The sequence below is a fragment of the Hemicordylus capensis genome, chromosome 2 (assembly GCF_027244095.1).
Source record: "Hemicordylus capensis ecotype Gifberg chromosome 2, rHemCap1.1.pri, whole genome shotgun sequence".
Lineage (NCBI taxonomy): Eukaryota > Metazoa > Chordata > Lepidosauria > Squamata > Cordylidae > Hemicordylus > Hemicordylus capensis.
In genome coordinates, this window is record NC_069658.1 from 183,404,727 (window position 1) to 183,428,526 (window position 23,800).

General features: G+C 46.2%; 2 protein-coding genes across 4 annotated transcripts in view; one reads left to right on the top strand and one right to left on the bottom strand.

Moving 5' to 3' along the window:
• Positions 1-561: 561 nt before the first annotated feature.
• Positions 562-18,393, bottom strand: LOC128342964 (protein bicaudal D homolog 2-like). 2 transcript variants are annotated; one of them, XM_053291208.1, is made up of 9 exons: positions 18,098-18,393; positions 14,296-14,515; positions 13,993-14,205; positions 10,562-10,714; positions 8,182-8,595; positions 5,085-5,852; positions 3,388-3,539; positions 2,549-2,750; positions 562-1,277 (listed from the first exon to the last, which is right to left on the bottom strand). In XM_053291208.1, the coding sequence occupies exons 2-9, from the start codon at positions 14,506-14,508 to the stop codon at positions 1,272-1,274; spliced, it is 2,121 nt and encodes a 706-aa protein (XP_053147183.1). In that variant the 5' UTR covers positions 14,509-14,515; positions 18,098-18,393; the 3' UTR covers positions 562-1,271. The 2 variants fall into 2 exon arrangements, with proteins under 2 accessions (XP_053147183.1, XP_053147184.1); XM_053291209.1 differs by having other exon boundaries at positions 14,296-14,537.
• A 455-nt stretch (positions 18,394-18,848) lies between these two features.
• The window catches only part of TEX28 (testis expressed 28), a 37,503-nt gene continuing 32,551 nt past the window's right edge, over positions 18,849-23,800 (top strand). The window contains exon 1 of one of the 2 annotated variants that reach the window (XM_053291212.1): positions 18,849-18,878. The gene's annotated coding sequence lies outside the window, so the exon portion shown is untranslated. Of the gene's footprint in view, positions 18,879-22,234; positions 22,256-23,800 lie in introns of those variants that run through there. The other variant, XM_053291213.1, reaches the window with a different exon arrangement.

The window sequence follows — 23,800 nt, forward strand, 5'->3', positions numbered from 1 at the left end:
GGCAAGGACACAGATCAACATCTTTTCCTAGCATAATCTAAACTATCCAGAAGCTAGAAATCCACCCATACAAACTAACTTGAAAAGCTGGATAAGCAGCCGTACTGTTCAAGTGTCTAGATAGATACATAGACAGACAGAGATAGATAGGTAGATACATATATACATAGACAGAGATACATACATAGAGATACATAGATACATACACAGATAGATGTATACATACATAGATATAGATCTATATAGATATAGATATATCTCCCCATTTGTGGTGAAGCTACAAGTAGCAAAATACTGGTTGAAGATTATGTAAGAATATACAGTCCCAATAAATTTAGCAATTTGTTATCAGGAATAGAGAGGCATATACCGCATGATCATAAGTAGAATGCTTATCGGTTAACAGAATATTTCAAAGAATGGTTAGGTATGCTATGAGAATATGCAGTTATGTCATTACTATACTGTATAAAGATTTCAGATGACCTTTTTGCAAGTGGAGAGTAAACAAACAATTCTCGCTACCGAAAGGAAAATTAAGGTGACAACAGGAAGACTTCATTGGGTTTTCATTACATTTTAATGTTAATCTTGTGAGAATTACATTTTATGCTGTGGATTTCAATTAAAGAAAACTCGAGTTCCAGGAAACCAATTATTTGAGGCATATAGCTGGGATTACCTAGTCCCAGACTACGTAACATTTCTTTTTTACTGTTACACCACTGGGAATGGGAAGGATGGAGATGAGACATTGCTGTATCCACCCCAAACCCATTTCTGCCAGTATCTGCATGGACCTGGTATTCCATTAGCCTGTGCAGTGAGCAGTTATTCACCTATGTGCAAAATACCACAGGCCAGGAGAGTGTATATAGGAAGGAGACAGAAATGAGATACAGGCCCAGTAACTGCAGAAGGATGAGAAGGTAGTAGTGGAGGGACAGACCTCCCTCCCTAAAGCCAATTCTGGTCATTAAGGCCAACACTGTCACTTTGACATTAGAGCCAACAAAAAGGCACATTGTTAGAGGCATTTAGGAAAAGAGCACCAGAGGCATGTCCAGAGAGGCAGTGTATCTTCAAGTAGTCTTCAAAGGCACAGAGGGGCAGGAAGTAAGCTTTGGCTGGAGACTTCCTTGACTGGCTGCAGCTTAGAAATGCCAAGTCTTTCCTATCATAGGAAAACAAGGACTGGAGTTCTGTGACTGTAACGGAGGATCCAACTGCTAAAAGGTTGTCTAGAAATCCTGCACTGGATACCGTCTGCCTCATCTCTGGAAGGAGAAGGTCGGGGGAGAGGTATTAGAAGAGATGTGAAGTACCACAATTTCTCTACAGCTCTTGTGCTGAGCAGAATGGGCTTACCATGCTGCTAAGCATTCTATATAGCACATAGCATTCTACATACACTCAGTAATCCTTGCAATAGTCATAGGTCAGTTTGGTCAATACTTCAGCTGCTGGCCTGACCACATGCAATAAGGATGTGTGTGCACCCATCCTTCCCACTACCCTAATCTGGGGTATTATTCATTAATGATATGGGGTGGTCTGTGTTCGCCACCCACCGCCGCAATTTTAACAGTTTAAACTAGAATGTGTAGTCTACAAATGTGATTGGGCTGGCGGACAAAGTATCATGCAAAATGACCCCATGTGAAGCAAGCCAGTGTAATTCCCAGATTGTCAGGAGGGGGCCAAGATTGCTTAATGCCTTCTAGCAAGTTCACAGCAAAGGTGTGCTGTCCACTGGGGGCTTCCTGGTTCACTGCTCCATCTTGGCTACATTCGCTCTCAGTTATGTCATTGTATGGAAGACTGCAATTGGCACAAAGCAAGACCATGTCTAGCCTGTATAATTGTCTGAGCCCCCTGCAAGAGCAATAGGAACCTGGCTCCTACATGGGCAGTCATAGCTTCTAACTCCCATAACTGTCTGCAAAGACAGACTTTCCTGAACCATCTGTGGTCACAGGTGGGCATTCAAGACTGATGACCTTATCAGGGAATATTCCCTGCAGAGCTTTATGCACAAGGCCATTATTAGCCTGCCAGAATTCCATGTGAGGTCTAGATTAGGTACACCACCTTCATGTTTAGGAGGCACAGAATACAGGCCCCAGACCCAGAGCTGTCACATCCCACCTGCCCTCAAGCTCCGAATGCTGCAAATCTGCTTCCAGTAGCAGACAAGCCTGTATCTCAGCTTCCCACTCTGCACTTCATACAACAGCATCATTTTTGCTTCTTTAGCAGTCTGCCTGTTCTGTTGCAAATTTAATTTCTTTAGACTGATTGGCGAGCAACTGAAGGTAGTGTTAACATTGGTGCAGATATAATCACTAACTAGAGTTTTATTCCAAATGTGGAAGGGGATAAATCACACACACAAAAGGGAGAAAAATCGGGTCTGTGGGGCATTTCCAGCTACAAAAGCCATAGAGAGATAACTAGCTAGAGTCACAGTTGCACCAGGCCTAGCCTATTACTTCAGTGGCTCCTTTGTTTCCTTCCCACAACCGATGTCAGTCCCCCCTCTCCTTACCGCACTGCCCTTGGCTGGCCGGAGTGCTCTCCTGCTGCCCCGCAACACCTCAACTGGGCTCTCGAGGGACTCCAGCCGCTGAGTGAGAGCCAACTTCTGCTGGATGGCCATGCGCAACAGGGAGCTCAGAGTCTTCTTCTCATCTTCAGCAGCTGCCAACTGCCGCTGCATCTCATCTAGCTGGCTGACATATTGGTCACACCTAGGTACAGGGGTGAAGGGGGTGGGTTCAAAGCTAAACCAGGCCAAGTGTCACCCCCACCCCAAAGATTAAAAAAGATATACAAAAAGACCAAGGCGCCCACCCACAGAACTCTTGGCAGATTTCAGTGCTGTATGTATGCTGCAGTTCCTGACAAGTGCCAAAGTGCACACAGAAGTGTCTGCTGAAGTCTCAATTTCACTTAAAATAGAAGGGGAAGGTTTCTAGCCCTTATGATTGCAAAAGGCTAATCAAAAATGCATGGGCAATGCCTGGGAGAAGCCTCTGAAGTCAGAGAGAGGTGACTAATTAAGATCTCTAGGCAGGCACATAGGGAGCTTGCCGGCATCTGTGGGTCAAGGTCCCGCCAGTGGACCTTGGTGGAGACATGTTAACGTCGTCCTGCCCCCAAGCACAGTACTCCCTTCGTTGCTACTCAACTCTCCCAATCTATGCTGCAAATTCCTTACGTGAGCACTTTTGTGATGCTGCTGGCACTAGGCAAGCATCGCACAGGAGCAACAGTAGTCCTGGCTCAAGGATGACCCGCCACCATTTCATTCCCTGTCCCTAGAGCAGGCTTGCTTCTTGCCTCCACCCACAGCTCTCTGCGAGGCAAGCAGGCTCCGTTTCTAACCTGCTGGCAAACATGGCACGCAAGGAGCAGAAGGTAGCAGCATCCTCCTTCAAGGCTTTGAGCTCGTGGCGGAGTTTGGCCATGGTCTCCGACACCAGCACCTTCTCACTGTCGTACTGGCCTTTGAGGTTTGAGAGCGCCGCCTCTGCCGTCTATAGGGGAAGATTGCCAAGGCTAAGGTAGTGCACAGATATCCCCTTTACACTCTCCATTTCAGCCATATGCAGAAGAGAGTGTACAAAAGCACCGACACACACAGCTCTCTTCTTCCCTCATACAATCCAGGAGACACTGCACATGGAAACACATCCTACAAAGACCCTAGGACAAATTCAAAGTGGTCTGGCAGATAAGTTACCAGTCTAACAGGACACACCCAGAAGCCATTTTGTTTTCAGGTCAGCAACTGGGGCTGCATCAGTACGGGGCCTTTTTTCAGAGTTCCAATAAGTTTGTGCACCTCTAGGTGCTTCCCCAGGAACCACTCTTCTCTCTTTAGCTATCGGCTTTCAGAGGTGGGAGAAGAGGCCCATGGGGCAAGCTCCAGAATGAAGCCTACTAACTTTAAGCTGGACTGCAATTTAAAATCTTCATGGGGCATCCTGGTTTCCAACCTTCTATATAAGCAACAAGGCTAGGAAGAAACTCAGAACACTGCTCTTTTGGGATCAACAGGGCCTGTGCTATGGAAGCTGCACAGGAGGTACATAACCATACTATTAAAAAGACTATGGAAGAAATTAGGTAAGAGGTGTACTCCCAAGCAATGGGGTAGGGAGAGGAAACCTAATGCCACTGTATTGCAGTTGACGGGGGAGGCAGGCAAGGAGCTCAGTATATGGGCACAATTACTTCCGATCTCATTAGCAAATCTGCTAAAGCCACCCGGTGCATTTCCTCAATCTGCATCAGTCCCTCTACATAGCTGGAGAGAGGTATCAGGGTCTGAAGGGCAGGGGCTGCTGTCGGTGTACCTAGATGAAATACTAGGACCCAAGTTCTCCCCATGCCACGTTATGCCCAGGGCTGCCTGCCATAGTTTTGTGGATGCAGAGAACAGGGCATTGGGGCAGCTTTCAGAGCAGCTCAGCTTGATGTTTTAGCCCTTATGATTAGACAAATGCATTTGCAAGTGCCAAGGAGTGAGGGAAGAGGAGAAGAGAGCAGGGGATGCATAGGATTCCCAGGGCTCAGAGAGCAGGGCTTCAGAGCCCTGCATAACTTACTAGCAAAATCGGAATATACAAATATTATAAAGTTGCACTTTTTTTTACAATATGCAAATATTTCTTGGTGCAGAATTGGTACTACCAGGCACAGAGTTTAAGGTGGTTGTTTTTAGAACAACAAGTGCACATACATCTCTGCTCATACCCACTTTAGTGACTTGTCCCTACACTTTCAGTTTAACTTTAGGTTGGAGTTAAAGCCACAATAAATTTTCATAATGAGAATTTTAAAAAAATTTGAGGAACTAGGTCTTTAGTGCATCCTCATTCTACCTCCAATTGCATTTGGTGGGGTGAGGGGAAGAGAAGAGGAGGCAAGCTTCCACAGATGTTCAGTACAACAGAAGGTACCTCCCAACCCAGGCTGCAGGCGTGCACCTTTTCTACCTGAAGGAAGTTCAGTGCACACCTGCCCATCCCACTAGTCAAGTGTACATGTATACGGCAACCAGGCTTTCCTGTACCCACCTGCTTGTTGGCTTTGAGCACCGTACGCAAGGTGGCAATCTGCTCACGCTTGGTGCTCAGCAGAGACTTCAGCTTCAGCACTTCCTCCACCAGTGCCTCCTTGTCGCGCTCCAGTTCAGCACCATGCCCCATGAGGCTCTGCTGATGTGCCAGAGACAGCGCCACCTGCAGATGCCCCAGCTGCTCTCGCAGGACAGCCGTCAGGTTGGCCACATTGAGGGGCTCCAAGCCACAAGGAGAGCCAGGGCTGCTGACTGGGGATTGGTCCCCACTGCTGCTCGTCTCCATCTCTGTGACCAGCAGCTTTCTCGAGGACCGTCTCCTGCACATACTCCGGGCTCCACGGCCTTCTCGATAATAGTCCAACACCACACGTTGAGGTGTTATACTGTGGCAGGCACAGACGTGATGGTAAAGAGCTGCCATCTCTTCAGAAAAACCTAGAAGCTCCTCTTGGGCTTGGGCCAGTCGCACCTGACATTCTCGGGCCATCCTTCTGGCAACGCGCAGCTCTGTTTCTAGCTGGGCAGCCGCCTCCTTCTCCCGTTGGACTGCTAGCTGGGTCTTCTCTAGCTCCTCACGGCAGCGCTCCCGCTCACTGAGCAATGGGCTCGCCCTGTCACCCCTAATGCCAGCATCCAGGACGCGAAGTTGCTCTGTCTCGCGGTTGCTGCGCGACTGCTGTTGGGCCAGAGCCTCCTTGGTACTGGTCAGCTGCTTCTTGAGATCCTTCAGGTCTGAAGCCAGTGAGGCCTTCTCATTTTCTGCCTGATGGACAAAGTTGCAAGTGAGAAGGACACCTGTGCTTGCTTTCCTAAAGCAAGACAGGCTGTGGGGCAAGGGAGAGAAGAGAACGTCCAATCTAGCTAGCCTCCAAATCCTAGACTTGAGGAAACTGACAGGAGACACTCAAAAAAGTTAATCGTATTCAAAGGGCAGAGTTGCTGCTATGCATGTTTCAGGGCTAAGCAGTGAGTGACTTGCAAGGGCCCTCTATAGAGGAAAGCTCCAAGTCGGCAGCTTGGAGGTCCACCATAGCAATCAAGATCAGTTCTATTCCTAGTTCTGTCCCCAAGAAGCCCTCTCCAAAAAGGGACAGGCTCTCCCTAAATAGTACCTGCCACTGACAGGCCCCAAGCTCCTATCTGAAGTTTAGAGAGCCAGCTGTTAACACATACAGAAATGAGCAGAGCTCTGATGTGCAGCCAAGGATTTGCTTTTGCTATTAGACAAGGGCAGTCAGGCAGTGGCTAGCTGGAGGTGACCCAAAAGCAGCCCTTCGAGCTGGCACTTTGGCAATGGCATAGCAAGCTCCCCAAGATGGAAGGCTCTCTAGGAAAGTGGACATGCAGTTAAAACCAGAAAAGGCCCTTGGTGGGGTGGAATGGGGAGAATGCATTCTATGCAAATGAGGTGGATACGTTTTTCCCAGTGGCTTGCAAGGAAAGCACAGCCCCCAAACCCGCTTCCCCAAGGAAACTGGCTCAACAGGAGGCAGAGCTAATCTGCTCTGCAGACAACCAGACGGGTGGGGGTGGGGAAAGAAGAGCAGGGTCAGAGCATGACACCATCGGCTGAGCAGGATGTGTGGCTGCTCAGAATAACTTTAGTGGCTTCCTGCCGCTAGCTCTGCAGGCGAAGACGACACTCCCAGCTCGACATAAGCGCCAGCACACATCCCAGACAAGGCTGCTGCCAGGACAGACATCCGAGAGCAACATCTCTGGCATCCCAGCAACTCTCATCCAAAATAGCTTCCTCTTTGGATTCAGCATGGACCACCACCACCACGCCATACTTCTAATCTTTAAATTCCTGTATAGAAGATTGCTTATAATCTAGCAACTCCACACACACACAAACACCCCTCCCTCAAGGAGTCCTGCACAACTATGAAAGACTAACTTTGTTGTGGTATAAGCTTGGGTGCACAATTGCCTATTTCTGGATGTTGCAGGACTGGTCTCTCTACTCTCATTTCAACTGTGAGTGTTATCTGCACTTTAACGTTTGTGTTCTCCATCTTAGAGGCAAAACCTATGGTCAGCTTTGAAGGGCTCTAGTCCAGCAGCTGACTAAAAGGGGGACCAGTGGTCCTCAAATCTGGTTGCCAGTTGTGACTGCCCTGCCCCAGGACAGCCAGCATGAAGATTTCAGTCCCCCCTGCTCCTCTCAAAACTCTGCATGTATCGCAAAAAACTGGAGAAGAAGGATGCTTCTGATGGGCAGAAGAAATCCGCCCATCCTCTTCAAGCCCTCTGGCAGAGAACCAGGGAGGAAAAGAAAGCCTGTTTAGCCTCTTTCTTTGCAGGTGTTGGAGAAGGTAAGCAGCTGCGAGAGAATCTTGCACAGCCCTTTCATTCTCCAAAGCTAGTGATTAAATGAAGGAATGTTACCTCACCCCCCAAGTTTTTTGCATGTAATAATATACTGCAATTTGGGCAGGGGGAGGGAAGCAAGCAGCAGTTTTCTCCCACCACTCTGGGCTTTGCAGAAACAGCACAGAGCATTCTTTATTGCTTCCACTTCTCAAGCTCAGCACAGAGCTAGAGCGACTGATCCTTCTCCCATGTTTCCTGTATGAGGACTTGAAGAGTCAAAGGCAGTCAGGTATAAGTCTGGCTCGGAGAAGGCCAACACAATACTCTGCTTCATATTCCCAAAGGCAGGGAGAAGCTGAGGTTTGCGTTTCTCCTTGGGCAAGACAAAAGTCTCTGCCTATTCAGAGCTAGCATGAGACAGATATCCAAGCCAGAACATTTTTCAAGTTGCTGGCTTTGAATATGTGGTTTTGTTTTTAAACAAAAGAACATTCAAACATTGATTCCCTCCCTAGAGACAGTACAGTCAAGCAACAAGATAGATCATGCAGGGCTGCTGGCCTTAAAATAGATCGGCCCTTTTCCAGAAGGTATGTGCAGTACCTGGCGTAGTACTAACCCTGCCACAGCCAGCTGCAAACCCTGGCCTAGCCAAGGAAAGGAAGCTTTGCTGTTGCATTGCGACACCTGGTCACGCACAGCCTGCTCCTCCATTCAACAGGAATACAATCCCACCTTGCAGCCCAGGGCACCCCACCCTTCCCCAGCCCTCTCACCTGCTGCAGTTGCTGCTGCAGTTTATGGAGCTCTGCCAAGCTGAGCTCACTGAAAAGGTCAGCGACGAGACCAGGTGCAGGCTGGACACCATGAGGGGTGGAAGCCAGGCCCCCAACACTACTGCCGTTGGCAAAGCCGCTGTCTTGCTCCTCGTACTCTGCACGGCTGTGGCTGAGCTCCTCCAGGTTGGCCTGCAAGCTGCTGAGTGAGGCATGGCGTCCTCCCGCATAGATGGCCAGCTCCCGCCGAAGTTCCTGCTTTTGCTCACGCTCCGCCTGCAGAGCCTCGAGCGCCTCCTGAAGCTGGTGCTCTGCCAGGTCTCGGAGACGGCCTAGTTCCAGCAGTTGGGTCCCAGCCAGGACCAGCTCTTCCTCACGGCAGCTCAGTGCACGCTTGACACTCTCAAACTCCACCTTAGGACAAAACAGGGGCTCAGTGCTGGTAGGCTGGCTTCTCCTCACAGGCCCTGCCTCACCAGATTTCATCTGAAGCCTTGCGCCAACACCTATTTCAATATTGCCACCACTTGGAATTCACCCCCCTTCACCATGCTTGAACTCGGCACCAGACCTCACTTATGCACAGAAGGCAAGCTAGTAACTGACAACAGTCCCTGCCATTCTTTAAGGCGAGGCCTTGAACTATGCCCCCTGGTTTAAAAGGGGTCAAGGCTGAAGAAAGCCCTGTCTGCAGTGGCATCAAGAACTGGCTCCCTAGGGAGATTTGTCAGGCTCACACTAAGCACCAGAAATACATGTTTATTTCAGTAAGCTTCTAATAACCAACACACTATGTGGGTGGCTCAACCATGCAGCTACTTTAAGGCTGATATTTTGTTCAGAGTATCAGTTAACAAATCCAAGCAAACATACACACAAAATAGAAGTATACATTGCAAATAGGAAACTTGGGGGTCCTGCATTTCAGTAGGAGTGTGAAACCAGGTATCCAGAGACATATTGGTCACGTTACACACAGCCTGACAAAGACCAAAGATGTTTATTTCCCTCTAGGAGCCACAGAATGTAAAAGGCAGTTGGAAGGGAGTAGGGGGTATGTGGCCTGCTCGAGCCCTTAACTGCTTGTCATATCCTGAGGATATTAAGGCTGGAGGATGTACACAGAGGCCTCCAGTTTGACACACACCCAGCCCAGGATGCTATATGCTTAAGGGCTCTGAAGCTTAGAAAACAGAGTCCTAGAGGGGACTTATTAGTATCTGAGGAAAAGCACTTCCTCCTATCCTTGTTGGACACACACTCTCATCCCAGACTCTCTAAGCTGAAAAGGAGATAGAATGGAGGGTGAAAGTAGCATTGGGGTGTGCATTGCGAGGCAAGCACCTGGTGACAGCAGGGCAGGGGGGAAGAGATAAAAATACCTACTTCTCATATGCTGTACTGTTCAGGTGTGGGGCTAGATAAAACAGTTTCGTGCTCACCTAGCTCCATATCTCAGCAGTCAGCACTAAGGGAAATTGTGCCATAGTGCTGGACAGTCTATGACGCAGGCCCACAAATTTTGGGCATTGGTATCATTTCAGGGGTTAAATTCTCATCGTGATTTTTAGCAGCATCCTCTACCGATAAACATCTGCAACAGCACTGGTGCATTTGCAGGTTTCTGTGTTTTACCACCCCTTCCTTGCTCTAGAGGAAAGGGTTAGAGTAACAGTGAACAAATTGTTGTACTCTCTCCATGGAGTAGTCTTTGGAGGACTTTCCTGCCAATTTTCACTTCCATTCCTCTGAAAGAGAAATTTTATCCTAGTTTGTGTTTGACACACCACTGCAAATTTGGCCACTGGTAAGGACAATAAAAGCATCACACACTGAAAGCACTGCAGTGCTATCACCTAGTTTTCCATCTTTAGGGTAGAAATCTTGCCAGAATGTCACAATGAACATTTGTTTGACCAGATGGCACCAACCACCTCAGCAGACTCATGTACGAGGACTACAGAGGTTCCAGGCCCAGAGCTCAATGGACTTCTGCTACTGCAAATGGGTCAGCAATTCCCCAGCTGCTCCTCCTATTTCTTGTGGGACCCCAACATTTGTATCTATCTATCACATATCTATTGTCCTGGCAAGGCAATTCTTGTACCAACATTTCAGCTTTCGCATACCTCCTCAAACCACTGTCCCTTCTCCCAACCACAGGTCAGCCAAGTGTCACAGGGATGAGTGCACAGATTACTTATACCCATTTAGCTTGATACATTTTGCAGAACCCAGTAAATAGGGAGATAGACAAATGAAATAGCACCCCTATAATGCAAGGCTCATACAATGACATGTACTGCACCAAGACCAGCATGACAACAGTGTTTGGGTTCATTCAGACAAGTCCACAATGGCAGGTAGGGTTTGCTAGTACCTGACTGCCCCTGAGCACGGAGACCTGCTTCTGCAGGGAGATGTTCTCCTCCTCAAGCTCTGCACAGTCCTGCAACTGGCGCAGCTCTCGTGTCTTGGCCTGTTTCATTTCCTCCCGCAGCCTGGTCTTCTCAGATTCCAGGGTCTGGCACTCCTGACAAGAAGGGGGAAATGGAAGCCGAATGAGACATCCCACAAGCCTCCAATCCCAATATGAACGTGTTTGAAAGAAGGTGGCTGACATACTATGCAGTGTCCTGTAGGCATTTCCAGCACTGCGGGAGCTGCTATGCGTTTGTAACACTTGCTCAATCGCCAGAACTTGCATGAACGCAGTATTTCCAATGGCCAGACCATTGCACAATTTATGGCAATTTCACAAGCATCATGAATAAGAAGCAGCTCTTACGGTGCCAGAAATGCCCATGGGATGCTGTGCAGTATCTCAGCCACTATCCTAGAAGAGGGGCTGCCAGTTAGTCGCCCATGGACCTAATTGATCCTACAAAACAATTTCAACTGGCCACAATATTCTACTAAGTAGTACAATATTTGCCTGCAGTTTCACACTTGAAAACATATCTGTACTATGCAAATATTTATTTATTCATTCATTTATTTCTGCATCTGAGATCTGCCTTATAGTGTTTCAAGCTGTATCCTACCACATATGCCTGCTCCAGTTCCAGCTTTATTATGAAATCCAATTACTTTTGAGGGGTTAATCTGTGCAACACCCTGCTTAAACCCTAAGCTGTTGTTGGGGGAACAGAGTGGTCTCCAGACAGACACAAGGTAGCTATCCCCATTCTAGAAAGAGGCAGTTGGTGAGCAAATGAAGCACCAAATAGCTAAATGCAGGAAACCTATCCTAAAGATACTGGAACCTAAAATCCTCACTTGTGTTTTATCACTGTAATGCTTTTAATAGAAAAGCTGAATATAAATCCCTTTAATAAGAGATACCACCAAATGCTCTAAGGAACTGATCTCCCAGATTTCCCTTAGCACAGAGCTAAAAGCTAGTCTACTCCTTAGGCTTTAATGGTTTGGGCAGGTTCCTCTTGTTTTCTGCTCTGTTTGCACTTTAGAATTATATCCTGCAACAGGGGTCCACAAGCATTATCTAGCCGTGGTGGTAGCCAAGTTTTATGGTTGCCGGGACTTGCCAAGTCTTCCTAGCAATCCATATCACGTTATGCTTTCAAGGTGTCTCGAGTACCTAAGAGGCACAGTGCAATGACTCTGCTATCCTCCCCAGCTCTAGATTCAGGGCTGGAACTGTTCTGTTGCACTGCACTTCCAAGACAATCGGAGAGCGATCCGGTCACTTCCCAGGCCTAGAACTGGGAATCATCCCTGCAGTTGCACAACACTTCTGAAGCGCTCCAGGGACCTTGGAAGCACAACACAGTCAAGTTCCAAGCTCATTCCGAAGCATGAAGTTGAATGAGCCCCAGCCCTTCTCTCAAGCTTGGAGTTGAAGAGGACCATCCCCACAGTCAGGCTTCAAGGGCTTTTAAAGCACAGCACCATAGTGGGAACAATCCTGCACTCTTCTCCCAAGCTTGGGAGAAGAGCTGGGGTTTGACACTTGTCAATACTAGCCACTTGTAAACCTCAATCACAACGATGGAGGTGACCATTCTGCATTTGTCAGAGGCAATTTTAAAATACAGGATCATCTGCTGGACAGCTGCAGAAATAAGCATGAATATACAGAGTTATGCATACTAATCAGGCTACCCTGTGAAGCCAGTGGATAAGGTGGAACAGATGGTATACAAACATGTGTCAGATTATTTGCCCAAACCAGCCAAAAAGTACTAACTTTTTAGTACGAGTTGGTGCCACCAACTCGTTTGGTGGCTACACAGAGACGGGCCTTCTCGGCTGCTGCCCGGAGATTGTGGAAGGTTGCTGAGATACGATCCTCCGCATCTCTGGCAATTTTCAAAACACACCTGAAAACACATCTCTTCAACCAGGCTTTCTCAGCTTTTAAAAACTTGTTTTTAAATTGTTCTGATTATTTAATTGTTGTTTTATGATGTTTTAAATTGTTAATCATTGTTTTTATGCTTTATAATTTTTGTTTTAATTATTAACTGATTTTAATGGTGTTTTAATGTAAACCGCCCTGAGCCTTTTGGAAGGGCGGTATAAAAGTTTTAATAATAAATAAAATAAATAAACTTGAATGAATTCTTATTATGCAGCTGTATGTATTTTGCATGGCTTTGATTCTGCTAACTGGGAGGAGCTCTGACAGGTGTAGAGTGAGGAAGTCCCACTCCCTGGCTCTGTATGCCCTGCTTAGTCTCCTCCGAGCCTCTAATGTCACCACTCACTTTTATTTTAGGAATCTATCAATCAATCAATCTATTGCGGCTGTAGACCATACAGAAAACATACAAGAATTAAAAGAAAATTAAAAACAGAATATACCAGCAGTAGTATGGTACATAATAATGAACAGTAGCTCCTAAAATTTAGATCTTAAACAGGATCTTAGTCTAATAGCAACATAAAAGAATTTTGCCACCACCTTGGTAATTTCATTGTCTAGATCCTCAAGACAAAAATTCAAATAAAAGGGGTCAGCTCTTCCTGGAAAATCTCCAATAGAGGGAATATGAGTTCTTTTCTGGTATCAGAATACAGGGAGCAATAGAGCAGCACATGCGAAACAGTTTCAGGAAGGCCTGCACCACAGGGGCATAGGCCATAAGCTGAAGATCCCTTGCAAAATCTTTTTTCCAGAAGGGCTGAAGGCAACACGTTCATGCGGGCCCTAGTAAAAGCTATCCTAAACTTAGGAAAGTGTAGGGAAGCTAAATACTTAGCACCTTTATTCCCCAAAGGGGGCATGATGCCAAAAAATAGGGGAGAACAGGTCCTGTTTCCCCTAGAAACAAGATTTTGGTGCTCAATATCATGAAGGCATTGTATAAGTGTAACCTTCGCCTTCTCAATTCCCATGAGTAGAATTTCAGAGGGAGATAGGCCTATTTGCATTATTTTGTTGTTAACATATGACAACCAAGGATTAGGAAAGGAGTCTCTCCATAGGAACAAAAAATAGGAGCGCTCCTGGGTATCCAAGCAGAGTTTGATCCATCTGGTAAAAGTAAGTTCCCATGCTTTAGAGAGAACAGTAAAAAGTCCAGATTCCAAACACAATGCAGAGTAAGGTACACACCTGGGAACCCCAAAGATAGCCCTAAGAAATAATGACTGAACCGTTTCCATCTCTGATGTTACTCCCTGAATCCAAAGTGGGACGCCATAAAGTAATTGGGCTACAATCTTTGCTCGAAAAACTTGGAGGGCCATAGGCATATACTGGCCTCCTAATCTCTATTCTAGACAGTCCTGACCAGGCAGCTCTGACTAGGCCAAGCCTCCAGTTTTGTATCTGGGCCAAGTTACCTTCCTGAGTTCCTGTAGAGCTGCACCAAGGCGCTCATTTTCCACCATCGTGTTGTCAAGCTGGGATCTCAGGTGCTTCACATCACCTTGGAGCTCCTCAATGGTTTGGTTTAGACAGGCCTCTTTGGAAGCAGTTTCACTGAGTAGATACTCTTCTCTGCTCTCCCCATCAGCTGCTGCCCGTTTATGACTGCTGTGGGACTCTGCCAAAGCCTGAGCAAGATAGAAGATAGAGAACAGTGCATTACTCAAGTTGGTAAGGAAATCCTTCTCCAAGACAGAGCAAGGAAATCCTTCACTCACCTCCTTCATATGGACCAGTTCCAAGCGCATCACTTCTGCCTGGCCTTCCAGCTCACCACAGCGCTGCTTGAGCTCACCATTCTCCTCCAGTACAGCCAGTCCATATTGCGCTGCCTGTACCTTCTCTCGTGTTGCCTCTCGCAGCTCAGCCACCAGCCGCTCCACCTCTGCTTGCAGCTTCACAGGATCCTCAGCCATGGAGGCTGCTGGCATACTGCCTCTGGTCAAAGACAAACAAGGAACTGCTAGGAGTCAAGGTTGAACTAGGAAAAAAGGGTGGAAGTAAAAAAGCTACCAACACAAACACAGCTCTACTCAATGATCAGAGCCACCAGTCAATCCCCATGGGGGGAGGAAACCCATTAAAACAGGTTCTGTCCAACTCCCACACTCTCCAAACTCAAATATTCAACTGGTGTTTAGTCCCAGTGAAATCTTACTCAACTAAGATGAACTACAGTCATTTCCAAGCAAGTTTGATCTATCAGTCAACTACTCTGCAGATAGACATGTGAACAAAGATTTGCGTGGGCTTGCACAAGAAGTGTAAAAGGCTTTTTGGGGTGAATCCCTGATGGCACAGTACATCAGACCAGAGTGACAGGATTCAGCTGTGTCAGAGCAATAGAAGATAAAGTGTGTACACACTCTCACACTTTTTAAACAACATGACAGATCCCTTGTCCATTCCAGACATCTCAAGCCTTTCTGAAGCTCATGATTCAGAGCTGGGCAAAGAGTTAATTGTTCTGGGAGGCATCCAGGAAAGAGTAGTCAAGATACTGGGCCCAGAGAGCAAGGCATGAAATATTTACCAAGAATTTAAATCTACGACTACTATTTCAGAATGCAGGCACCACCACTTCAAGCACATTAATTATATATACTATATACAGTTTACATAGATTGTGTGGTGCAGTAGCAGCAGCTAGGCCACACTGACAGGCATCATAGCCCTTGTTTGTCTAGCACATCTGTATTCCACCCTCTATGCCAGAACCTCAGTAAGGCAGAAGGCTTGAGAGCTAAGCCATCAAATGAAAAGTCAGTAATGCCACTGAAAGAGGTGAATCCAGCTTGCCCCTAAGTTTAATGTAATTTTGTGCAGGCCACAAAATGTGTGGCTGAATACAGATGCTCTGTATTACTTCTGGATTACACAGGCCTCTTGCAGCTCTCAAAAGCTATGAAGAAGCCTTGAGAACACCTTGTCACACACCCATGACTTTCAAAGATGCTACATGCAGTGTGCCAAGAAGCTGCTACTGATGGACTGCTCAACTGTAACAGGACACAGAAAAGTCGGTGGTATTTGAGGGATGGAAGGAATCAGATCATTGAAGGGCTTTTTAGGACAGCTAACAAGCTAGTAGTATTGTTGTACTATTGGACCAATAAGCTGTTTCTATAAGAACTGCCTTGCAGGAACAGACCAAAATTCATCTAGCATAACCTATTTCCATTAACCGTCAAGGAGATGCTTGGAAGCTGCACAAAGATCCTGGTTATTGCCTGCATGGCTCCAACATCTGGTATTCAGAGGTATACTGCCTCTGTACATAAAGGATTCATTTAGGGTTGTACAAATCACACCTTCCCTTTAATCAGGGTGTGTTGGACACCCTTGGCAAGCCATCAGATACAAGATATTTGGCACTTTGAGAGAAGCATGTGTTCCTACGTGACTAGCTGTTGACATCTAAAAATGAAGTTATGTCAGAATCTAAATGTTCCAGAGAGGAAGCCTGAACATTGTTTTGATGTTATTGTTAGACACTTTGGTTATTGTGTACTGGGATGAAGCAGCAAGAGACACAATCTTTAAATGTTAGTCTTAGACTGTTGCAGCAGAGAGTTATGACATCTTAAAGGCCAATAAAGTTCCCTTTCAGTGATTCCAAATGAGGAAGACTACTGCTCCCTTCAGAAAGATCAGAAGACAACTTCTTTAATTCAGAGAGTTTACACAAAGTCACTACCACTGATCTTCCCTCTATTTTACTGGAGGAAAAGAAAACAGGAAGCTGCCCAACCTCTATGGGGTGGTCAAGGACCGAGTGCAGGACAATACTGAAGAAGAGAAGCTTTTCCATGTTCTCACTAAGGTGGTAAACCTGTGTCTTGGCAGTATCTACATATGTGTAAATAGATCCTCATATGATTGACTGCTCCTCCATACAAGAAACAATTCCTTGTGCACAGAAAGCTATCAAGCCCAGAAAAAGGGTTCTAGCTTAGTCTCTTCCCCGACTTGCTAGCTTTCTAGCTTTTTACAAAAAAGATGGTGGAACATTCAGTTATACAAGATCCCTTACACTCTGAAGCGGGACACAAGTTTGGCGAGAACTAGATCAGAACTGAGCATGACATGGGCGGGAAGGGGGCTGAAAGACTAGTATGAAGTGGAACAGCAGCTGCATCTCAAAAGATAATGATGAAGAGGCTACAAGAGTCAAGATCATAGAACTCATTTAGCTCCCATAAATAGTACTGATAGGGCAAATGTTTCCTTTCTTAGGAGACATTCGATGTTTGCCCCTTAGCACTCCAAAAGAACATCCAGCTCCTACTTCTGTATTCCAGTCACTAATCCTCCATTTCACCCAAAAAAACAGCAGTTGGCACACTGGTTAACGTGCCTAATCCAAATTAAGCAATTCACTCTCCGTGTTAAATTAAGACAGCGTGGTGTAGTGGCTAGAGTGCTGGACTAGGACCAGGGAGACCCGAGTTCAAATCCCCATTCAGCCATGATACTAGCTGGGTGACTCTGGGCCAGTCACTTCTCTCTCAGCCTAACCTACTTCACAGGGTTGTTGTGAGGAGAAACTTAACATAAGAACATAAGAACAGCCCTGCTGGATCAGGCCCAAGACCCATCTAGTCCAGCATCCTGTTTCGCACAGTGGCGCACCAGATGCCGCTGGAAGCCACAGACAGGAGTTGAGGGCGTGCCCTCTCACCTGCATTTCTCCCCTGCCTCAGAGGCATCCTGGCTTTGAGGCTGGAGGTGGCCCACAGCCCTCCGACTAGTAGCCATTGATAGACCTCTCCTCCATGAAGTCATCCAAACCCCTCTTAAAGCCATCCAAGTTGTTGGCTGTCACCACATCCTGTAGCAGAGAGTTCCACAAGTAGATCACGCGTTGTGTGAAAAAGTACTTCCATTTGTTGGTCCTAGACCTCCTGGCAATCAATTTCATGGAGTGATCTCTCCACTTTCTCCACACCATGCATGATTTTATAGACCTCTATCATGTCTCCCCGCAGTCATCTTTTTTCTAAACTAAAAAGCCCCAGGTGTTGTAGTACGCTGCTCTGGGCTCCTTGGAGGAAGAGCGAGATATAAAATGTAAAATAAATAAATAAATAAATAATAAGTAAGAGAGTAATTTTCATAAGAACAAGTCACCTGTCTGCAAGACAGTTTAAAAATTACAGTCCATATTTCAGGCAATAAACATGGAATTTAAGAACCTGAAATCACTACCACCCTTTTACGAACCTCCAGCCATATGGACTGTGAGTCAGACAAAAGGTGGCTAAAAAGAGTTTAGAGTAACAAGACCTGGTTAAAAGTTGCAGACACCTGTGTTGGTCCATTAAGGGGGGGAAACTAGGACAGTAGCATAGTACTCTTATGGCAGCTTGCGTTACATTTTAGGATTTAATCCAAGCTAATCTGGGAGCCCTCTGACGAGGCGAGTGTAATGTGCCCAACTCATGAGCAGCCTTAATGTAACTGCCGCCCCCCCCCCACTCCAGCTCCACATCCGCCTGCAAGAAATTTCACCCTCCTCACCTCGTTTTTCAGAAGAGGGGCGTGGTCAGCCTGCTCCAATCGTGGCAGCCCATTGAACGGGGAAAGAACTTCGCAGAAACTTAGTTGGGGTCAGTTTCGCCGTTTCCCATGGCAGTCGAAACGCTTTCCGCTCGGGCGGGGTCTAAATCTCAATTCTCCCCCCATAAAGTTCACAAGGCCATTCCCTGTTCCGCGCAGCCGGTGTCAGCCGCAAAGCTTCAGCCACCAGACGCGCCAGGCACCGCCGTCAACGTCTGATTCATCCGCCTCATCTTCCCCCCCTCCCCCTTTATAAGCCCCGCTCCTTCCCCTTTCCCCTCCCCGGACGTTTGAAATTCCTCGCGCGCCTAAACGAGTTGCCGTTCTGTCTATTATGGCTGATTGATCGAGGAGCGAAAATTTGATTGGTCCCTTAACCTACGAGAATTCGCGTATTGGCCAGATCGCCCAAAGAAACATAGTGCTCTTACTTGATAGGTTGAGTTACTTTGGGTTCTCAAGCCACGCCCTTTGGCTGGATCATCTGTAAGCCACGCCCAAGGCGCTATTACTGAAACTCGCCTCCAACTAACGGAAGGCCATGGTTCCGCCCCTTCCCTTGAGGCCCCGCCTCCTGACTGTCTTCCTCGTACCTCCCCTTTCTAACGGTCAACGGCAGAGGACTGGGATATAAATTGACTGACATGTGTACAATCCAATGAGAACCCAGCCTCCACAGATACACATTTGCGACTGGGTTGGAAAACACCCTGATGCTCCCGCCCTACAAAATCTGTGCGAGGTGAGGGGCGGCTTGGAATCCGAGAAAATATTATAATATTATGTTTATGGTCCCTGCAGAGAAAAAGACAGTCGCATTAAAGTGAATAGGTCTAGTATCTTCAAAAGTGGAAGTCCTTATGACTTTCTCCAAGGTGGCTGGTGAAATGACAAAAGAGCCACGCAGCGCCTGTCACTCGACATGAATCAGGCACTCTCACTCGGAGGACTCTCTCCCCACCCAGTGCCTGACAGGGTGGGTGGAGGTATTCTCTCCAACGCACACCAAAATGGTCATTTATGGTGACTTCTTATTAGCACTGCTAATTTATACAGTGCTATTAATCGTACATTTTCCAGAAGGGTAGCCATTTCATTTATTGTTAAATTTATATACCGCCTTTCATTAAAACAATTCCAAGGTGGTTTACAGCCAAAACGAAGAACCTTAAATGCACTAACATATTTATTGAAGCATAAACTATTAATCAGAGCTAGCCCAAGACCTTAAAGCCAAGTTGAAGACAGATCATCCTGGAGAGAATCTATCTATGTGGTCGCTAAGAGTCAACACTGAATCAATCAGTGTCTGCAGAAAAGGACCAAATGACACCCCTCCCTCCTTCCTTTTTTCCTCTACTAGCATCACACACCTACTCATAATCCCATTTCAGATCTCTTCCTTTGCTTTCCATTTAAATTGGCCCCTGCTTCCTTTATATCCGTTTGAGGAGAGCAAGTGTAAGGATTGCCAATTAGTACTCAATCTATATACGGGTAAGGATATTAAGCAAGTTTGTTTACAAGTGACTAAGCAAGTGTGACAAATGCCCCAAGATCCACTGCATGAAGTGGTCCACTTTAACTGTAATGCATTGCAGAGCTGGTCCTACATTAAGTGGTTAGTAACCACTTAATGTAACCAGTAACCACTGGTTACCCAAAGAGTGGTTACTCTTTGTCAGCAATATGCATTGCCCTTTACAGACAAAATATGGGCCCCCTACCTTTAGGAGCCTACACTGGGAAATGCAGGAAGTAAAGAAAATGGAGTCAAGGGTACACATGAAGAATATATGTTTGTTTCAGTTACATATGTGCAAGACAGTTCATTTTCAATAAGGATTGAGGACTAAGGATATACATCGAAGGCTGGTTGTTTTATGGAAACACTGACAGTATGAGCATTTGAAACACAAGCTTGCTAGTCTTATAACTACGGCAGTCTTGCAGATGTTTACACATTTAATTATTGTTAGATTTATATGCTGGCATTCAGTATTACTCCCAGGGCAGCTAACAGATTAAAACAATAAATCATTGAAATACACTATTAAAACAGACATGTAAAAAGCAGCAGGGCAGAGCAAAAGCATAAAACCACAGCAGCAGAATGAAATCTAGATCAACAAGGAGAGGAGAGCTGGTCTTGTGGTAACAAGCACAACTTGTCCCCTTAGCTAAGCAGGGTCTTCTGGGAAGAGCAGAAGGTTTCAAGTTCCCACCCTGGCATCTCCATGACAGGGCTGAGAGAAATTCCTGCCTGCAGCCTTGGAGAAGCCGCTGCCAGTCTGTAAAGACAATACTGAGCTTCATGGACCTATGGTCTGACTCAGTATATGGCAGCTTCCTATGTTCCATCATTTTTAAAAGTCTGGAAAGGCAAACCTTCCTGGGAAGAGCATTCCTAAGGTGGGGCACCATAACCAAGAACAACCTCTTTCCAATTGGCACTTAGCTTCTGATGGTGGGGACACCTAAAGATGTACCTCCAAAGATCATCTTAGTTTGTTGGCAGGTTTCAGAAAAAGTGCTTCTTCAGATATCTGGATTCGGTTTGAAATTGACCATTAAAAAAAACTCTGTTAGCTTGTCCACTTCTATCTGTCAGCTTGTTCTTGAACACACTTACTTAAATTCCAAAGTACACAGACATAAGTATGCAGCCTGATGGATGGCTAGAGTAATAGGCTGGCTGCTTACCTCAAAGGTGGTGGTGTTATTCTAGCTGAGAGAATAGAAATGAGGTTTTTTTTCTGTAGGGAGTGGACTACCATTTTCTTTTTTTACCATTTTAAAGAACGATTTCTACCACCTTCTGGTTTGTTTTTGCGTAAATAAATTTTCCTTAATTTGTTCCAAGAAATATTACTGGCAATTAAGGAGTCATCTGCTGCAAAGCAGTGCTTCTTAACAAAACTCACTTCCTCTAGACTCTTAACAGGAGAAAAATATGTTTGTGGCACTACAAATAAAACTTAGATCCCAATGTTGAGAAAGCTATTCCTGCTGCAGTCCCACATCAGTGTGCTAAAATAATGAGGCTATTCACACAATGGGAGAAAAGATTTTCTCCCATCGTGTGAACCACCAGGCTTGGCTGCGAGCCCGGTGGTTCGCAAGCGGGTCACCTACTTCTATAGCTCGGTGCTTAAACTGGGTTTGCGGAGCGGAGTGCTCAGCAAACCCGGTTTAAGCAATCGTGACTAGCTGTGGCGCGGCTCCATGCCGCAGCTACTCATGAGTAGACCCCTGGCAAGAGGCTGAAAAGCAGCCTCCCGGCTTGGGGGTCTCTCCAGTATGCCCTGCGCGCTTGTGCAGGGCATACTGGAACTTCCGGGGGCCATGAGGCCCCCAATCCTCCCAGCCCTCGCCATCTCCGTCACGGAGCTGGCAGTCATGTGGGCAACCGACCCGGCCGCCCAGGGCTCCCACCCTGCTCATCTGTGGGGAGTGCAGGCTTAGCCCGCTCGCCCCGCTTACCTTCACAAAGTGGGTCTCACTGATCGTGAGACCTGGCTCAATGTCTAACTCAAATCACACTGATTTCAGTAGGACCTTTTGATTAACTTTCTCTGGAATAGGGTTTAAGGCTGCAATACTATGCAAACGTGCCTGGGAGTAAGGCCCAGTGAGTTCAATAGGCCTTACTTTTGAGTAACTATGTAGAGCCAGTGTGGTGTAGTGGTTAGAGTGTTGGAATAGGACCTGGTAGACCGATGTTCAAATTCCCATTCAGCCATGAAACTCACTGGGTGACTCTGGGCCAGTCACATCTCTCTCAGCCTAACCTACCTCACAGGGTTGTTGTGAGGATAAACATAACATGTATACTACTCTGGGCTCCTTAGAGGAAGAGTGGGATATAAATGTAAAATAAAGAAATGAAAGAGACCAATTTAATGTTAAGGTATGGCAAGGCTTCTTCGATGCTTAAAACACAAAATCTTTAAACCTGTTAAATTTTATATTGTGCAGGGGACAGTTTTTGGGGAGGAGAAAAACCTTACTCTTTCTTTCAGCTTTTCAGATGTGGACAGGTTCAAATTCTTCAGGTTCTACATTGTTGTACTGAGCTTCAAGAGGATCTGCAACCACAACAAGATCGGGAGCTTACATGTTAGTTGCCACTAGTCAAACAAGAGATTAATCAGAGGGTCTGCATCTTGTAAAAATGTCCAAGCAAAATGAAAAAGAATAAGCTTTCTCACATAGATCATAGAGCAGGCACAAAGCCTCTCGGCTGTGATACATGAGATCTATGATTGGATCTCATGTTGTCTTTACTTTAAGGCAGTCACAGGAAGTTCCAATTTTGACTGGACCAATGGTGTTAATCCATTTCCTCCTGGAAAATGGCAGAGATCTAAATTACCATTACCTGCACACACCAAAACGTGTTCTTTTTAACTCAGAACACACACACGTGCTGCGATCTATTTTCCCCCAGTGAGACTAATAGCACTCAGAGGGGCAGTGTTCCCTCTAACAGGGATTTCCAGATGTTATTGACTACAACTCCCATACTCCCCAAGCAAAAGCCACTGCAGCTAGGGATTCTGGGAGTTGTAGTCAACAGCATCTGGGAATCCCTGTTAGAGGGAACACTGGTGGGGGGAGCAGGGAGAAGGAACACCTGCCCTTCATAGGAACACCTTAAACACCTGCCCTTCATAGGAACATAGAAAAGGGCCTTGTTCCAAGTCATACCATTGGTCCAATCAGCTCTGTACTGTCTACCCAGACTGGCAGCCAAGGTTGCAGGCAGGAGTCTCTCTCAGCCCTTTCTTGGAGATGCCAGGGAGGGAATCTGAGACCTTCTGCATGGAAGCATGCATGTACACTTCCCAAAGCAGCCCAATCCCCTAAAGGGAATATCTTAAACAGTGGTCACACATGCCTCCCATTCAAATGCAAACCCAGGTGAACCTGACTTAGCAAAGGGGACAATTAATTCATGCTTGCCATCACAAGACCAGCTCTCCTCCCATTCCATTCCATTGCCATTATTCTAAACTGAAGCCCCTAGGCAAAAACAACAACAAAAGGACTGGGAAAGCAGATTATAAATCTCCCCAAATAACTTGTTTTTCCCAAATTCCCAGGGAACTCTGTGGTATTTACTTTTAAGTAAACATCCATAGGATTAGGCTGTAAATTCTGTTTCAATTAGGTTGCAGTTTAAGCCTGTGATCTTGTGCTGCTTTCCATTGTATAACTAGCCAGTGTTCTTTTTAATGGGGGGAAAACCTACAGTTAAGTAGAGTACTCAGGATACCAATCTCATCCACTTCTAACCCATACAGGATCAAAAGAACTACTGCAGCCCCCAAGTTTATTTATTTGTAAACCATCATGAGACGTTTGCATGATTATATACAATTTTTTATTTGTATGTATGTAATAAATAAAATAAATAGATAAGTTTGCACAGGTTAAAGGCCAAGAGAATACTACCAAAGATAGATCCCCATATGTTTGTTGGATTTTCTGCATCTGAGCCCTTTTTCACAATCAGAAGAAAGGGCTCAAAGGGGCAAGGGGAGGAAGCCTTGAAATGCTTACCTCTCCCACAGATGATCTTTTTTGTTGCGGGGCGGTGGATTACACAGACAGACAACTGCCAGCTACTGCTAGCCACATGATGGGTCAGGGGCTGGGATG

Coding starts and splice junctions, on each gene's coding strand:
- LOC128342964 (XM_053291208.1), bottom strand. CDS start 14,508: ATGCCAGCAGCCTCCATGGCTGAGGATCCTGTGAAGCTGCAAGCAGAG. Junction 10,715..13,992: donor CTCTACAGGAACTCAGGAAG/GTAACTTGGCCC, acceptor CCTTCTTGTCAG/GAGTGCCAGACCCTGGAATC. Junction 3,540..5,084: donor TGCTCAAAGCCAACAAGCAG/GTGGGTACAGGA, acceptor CTTCCCCTATAG/ACGGCAGAGGCGGCGCTCTC.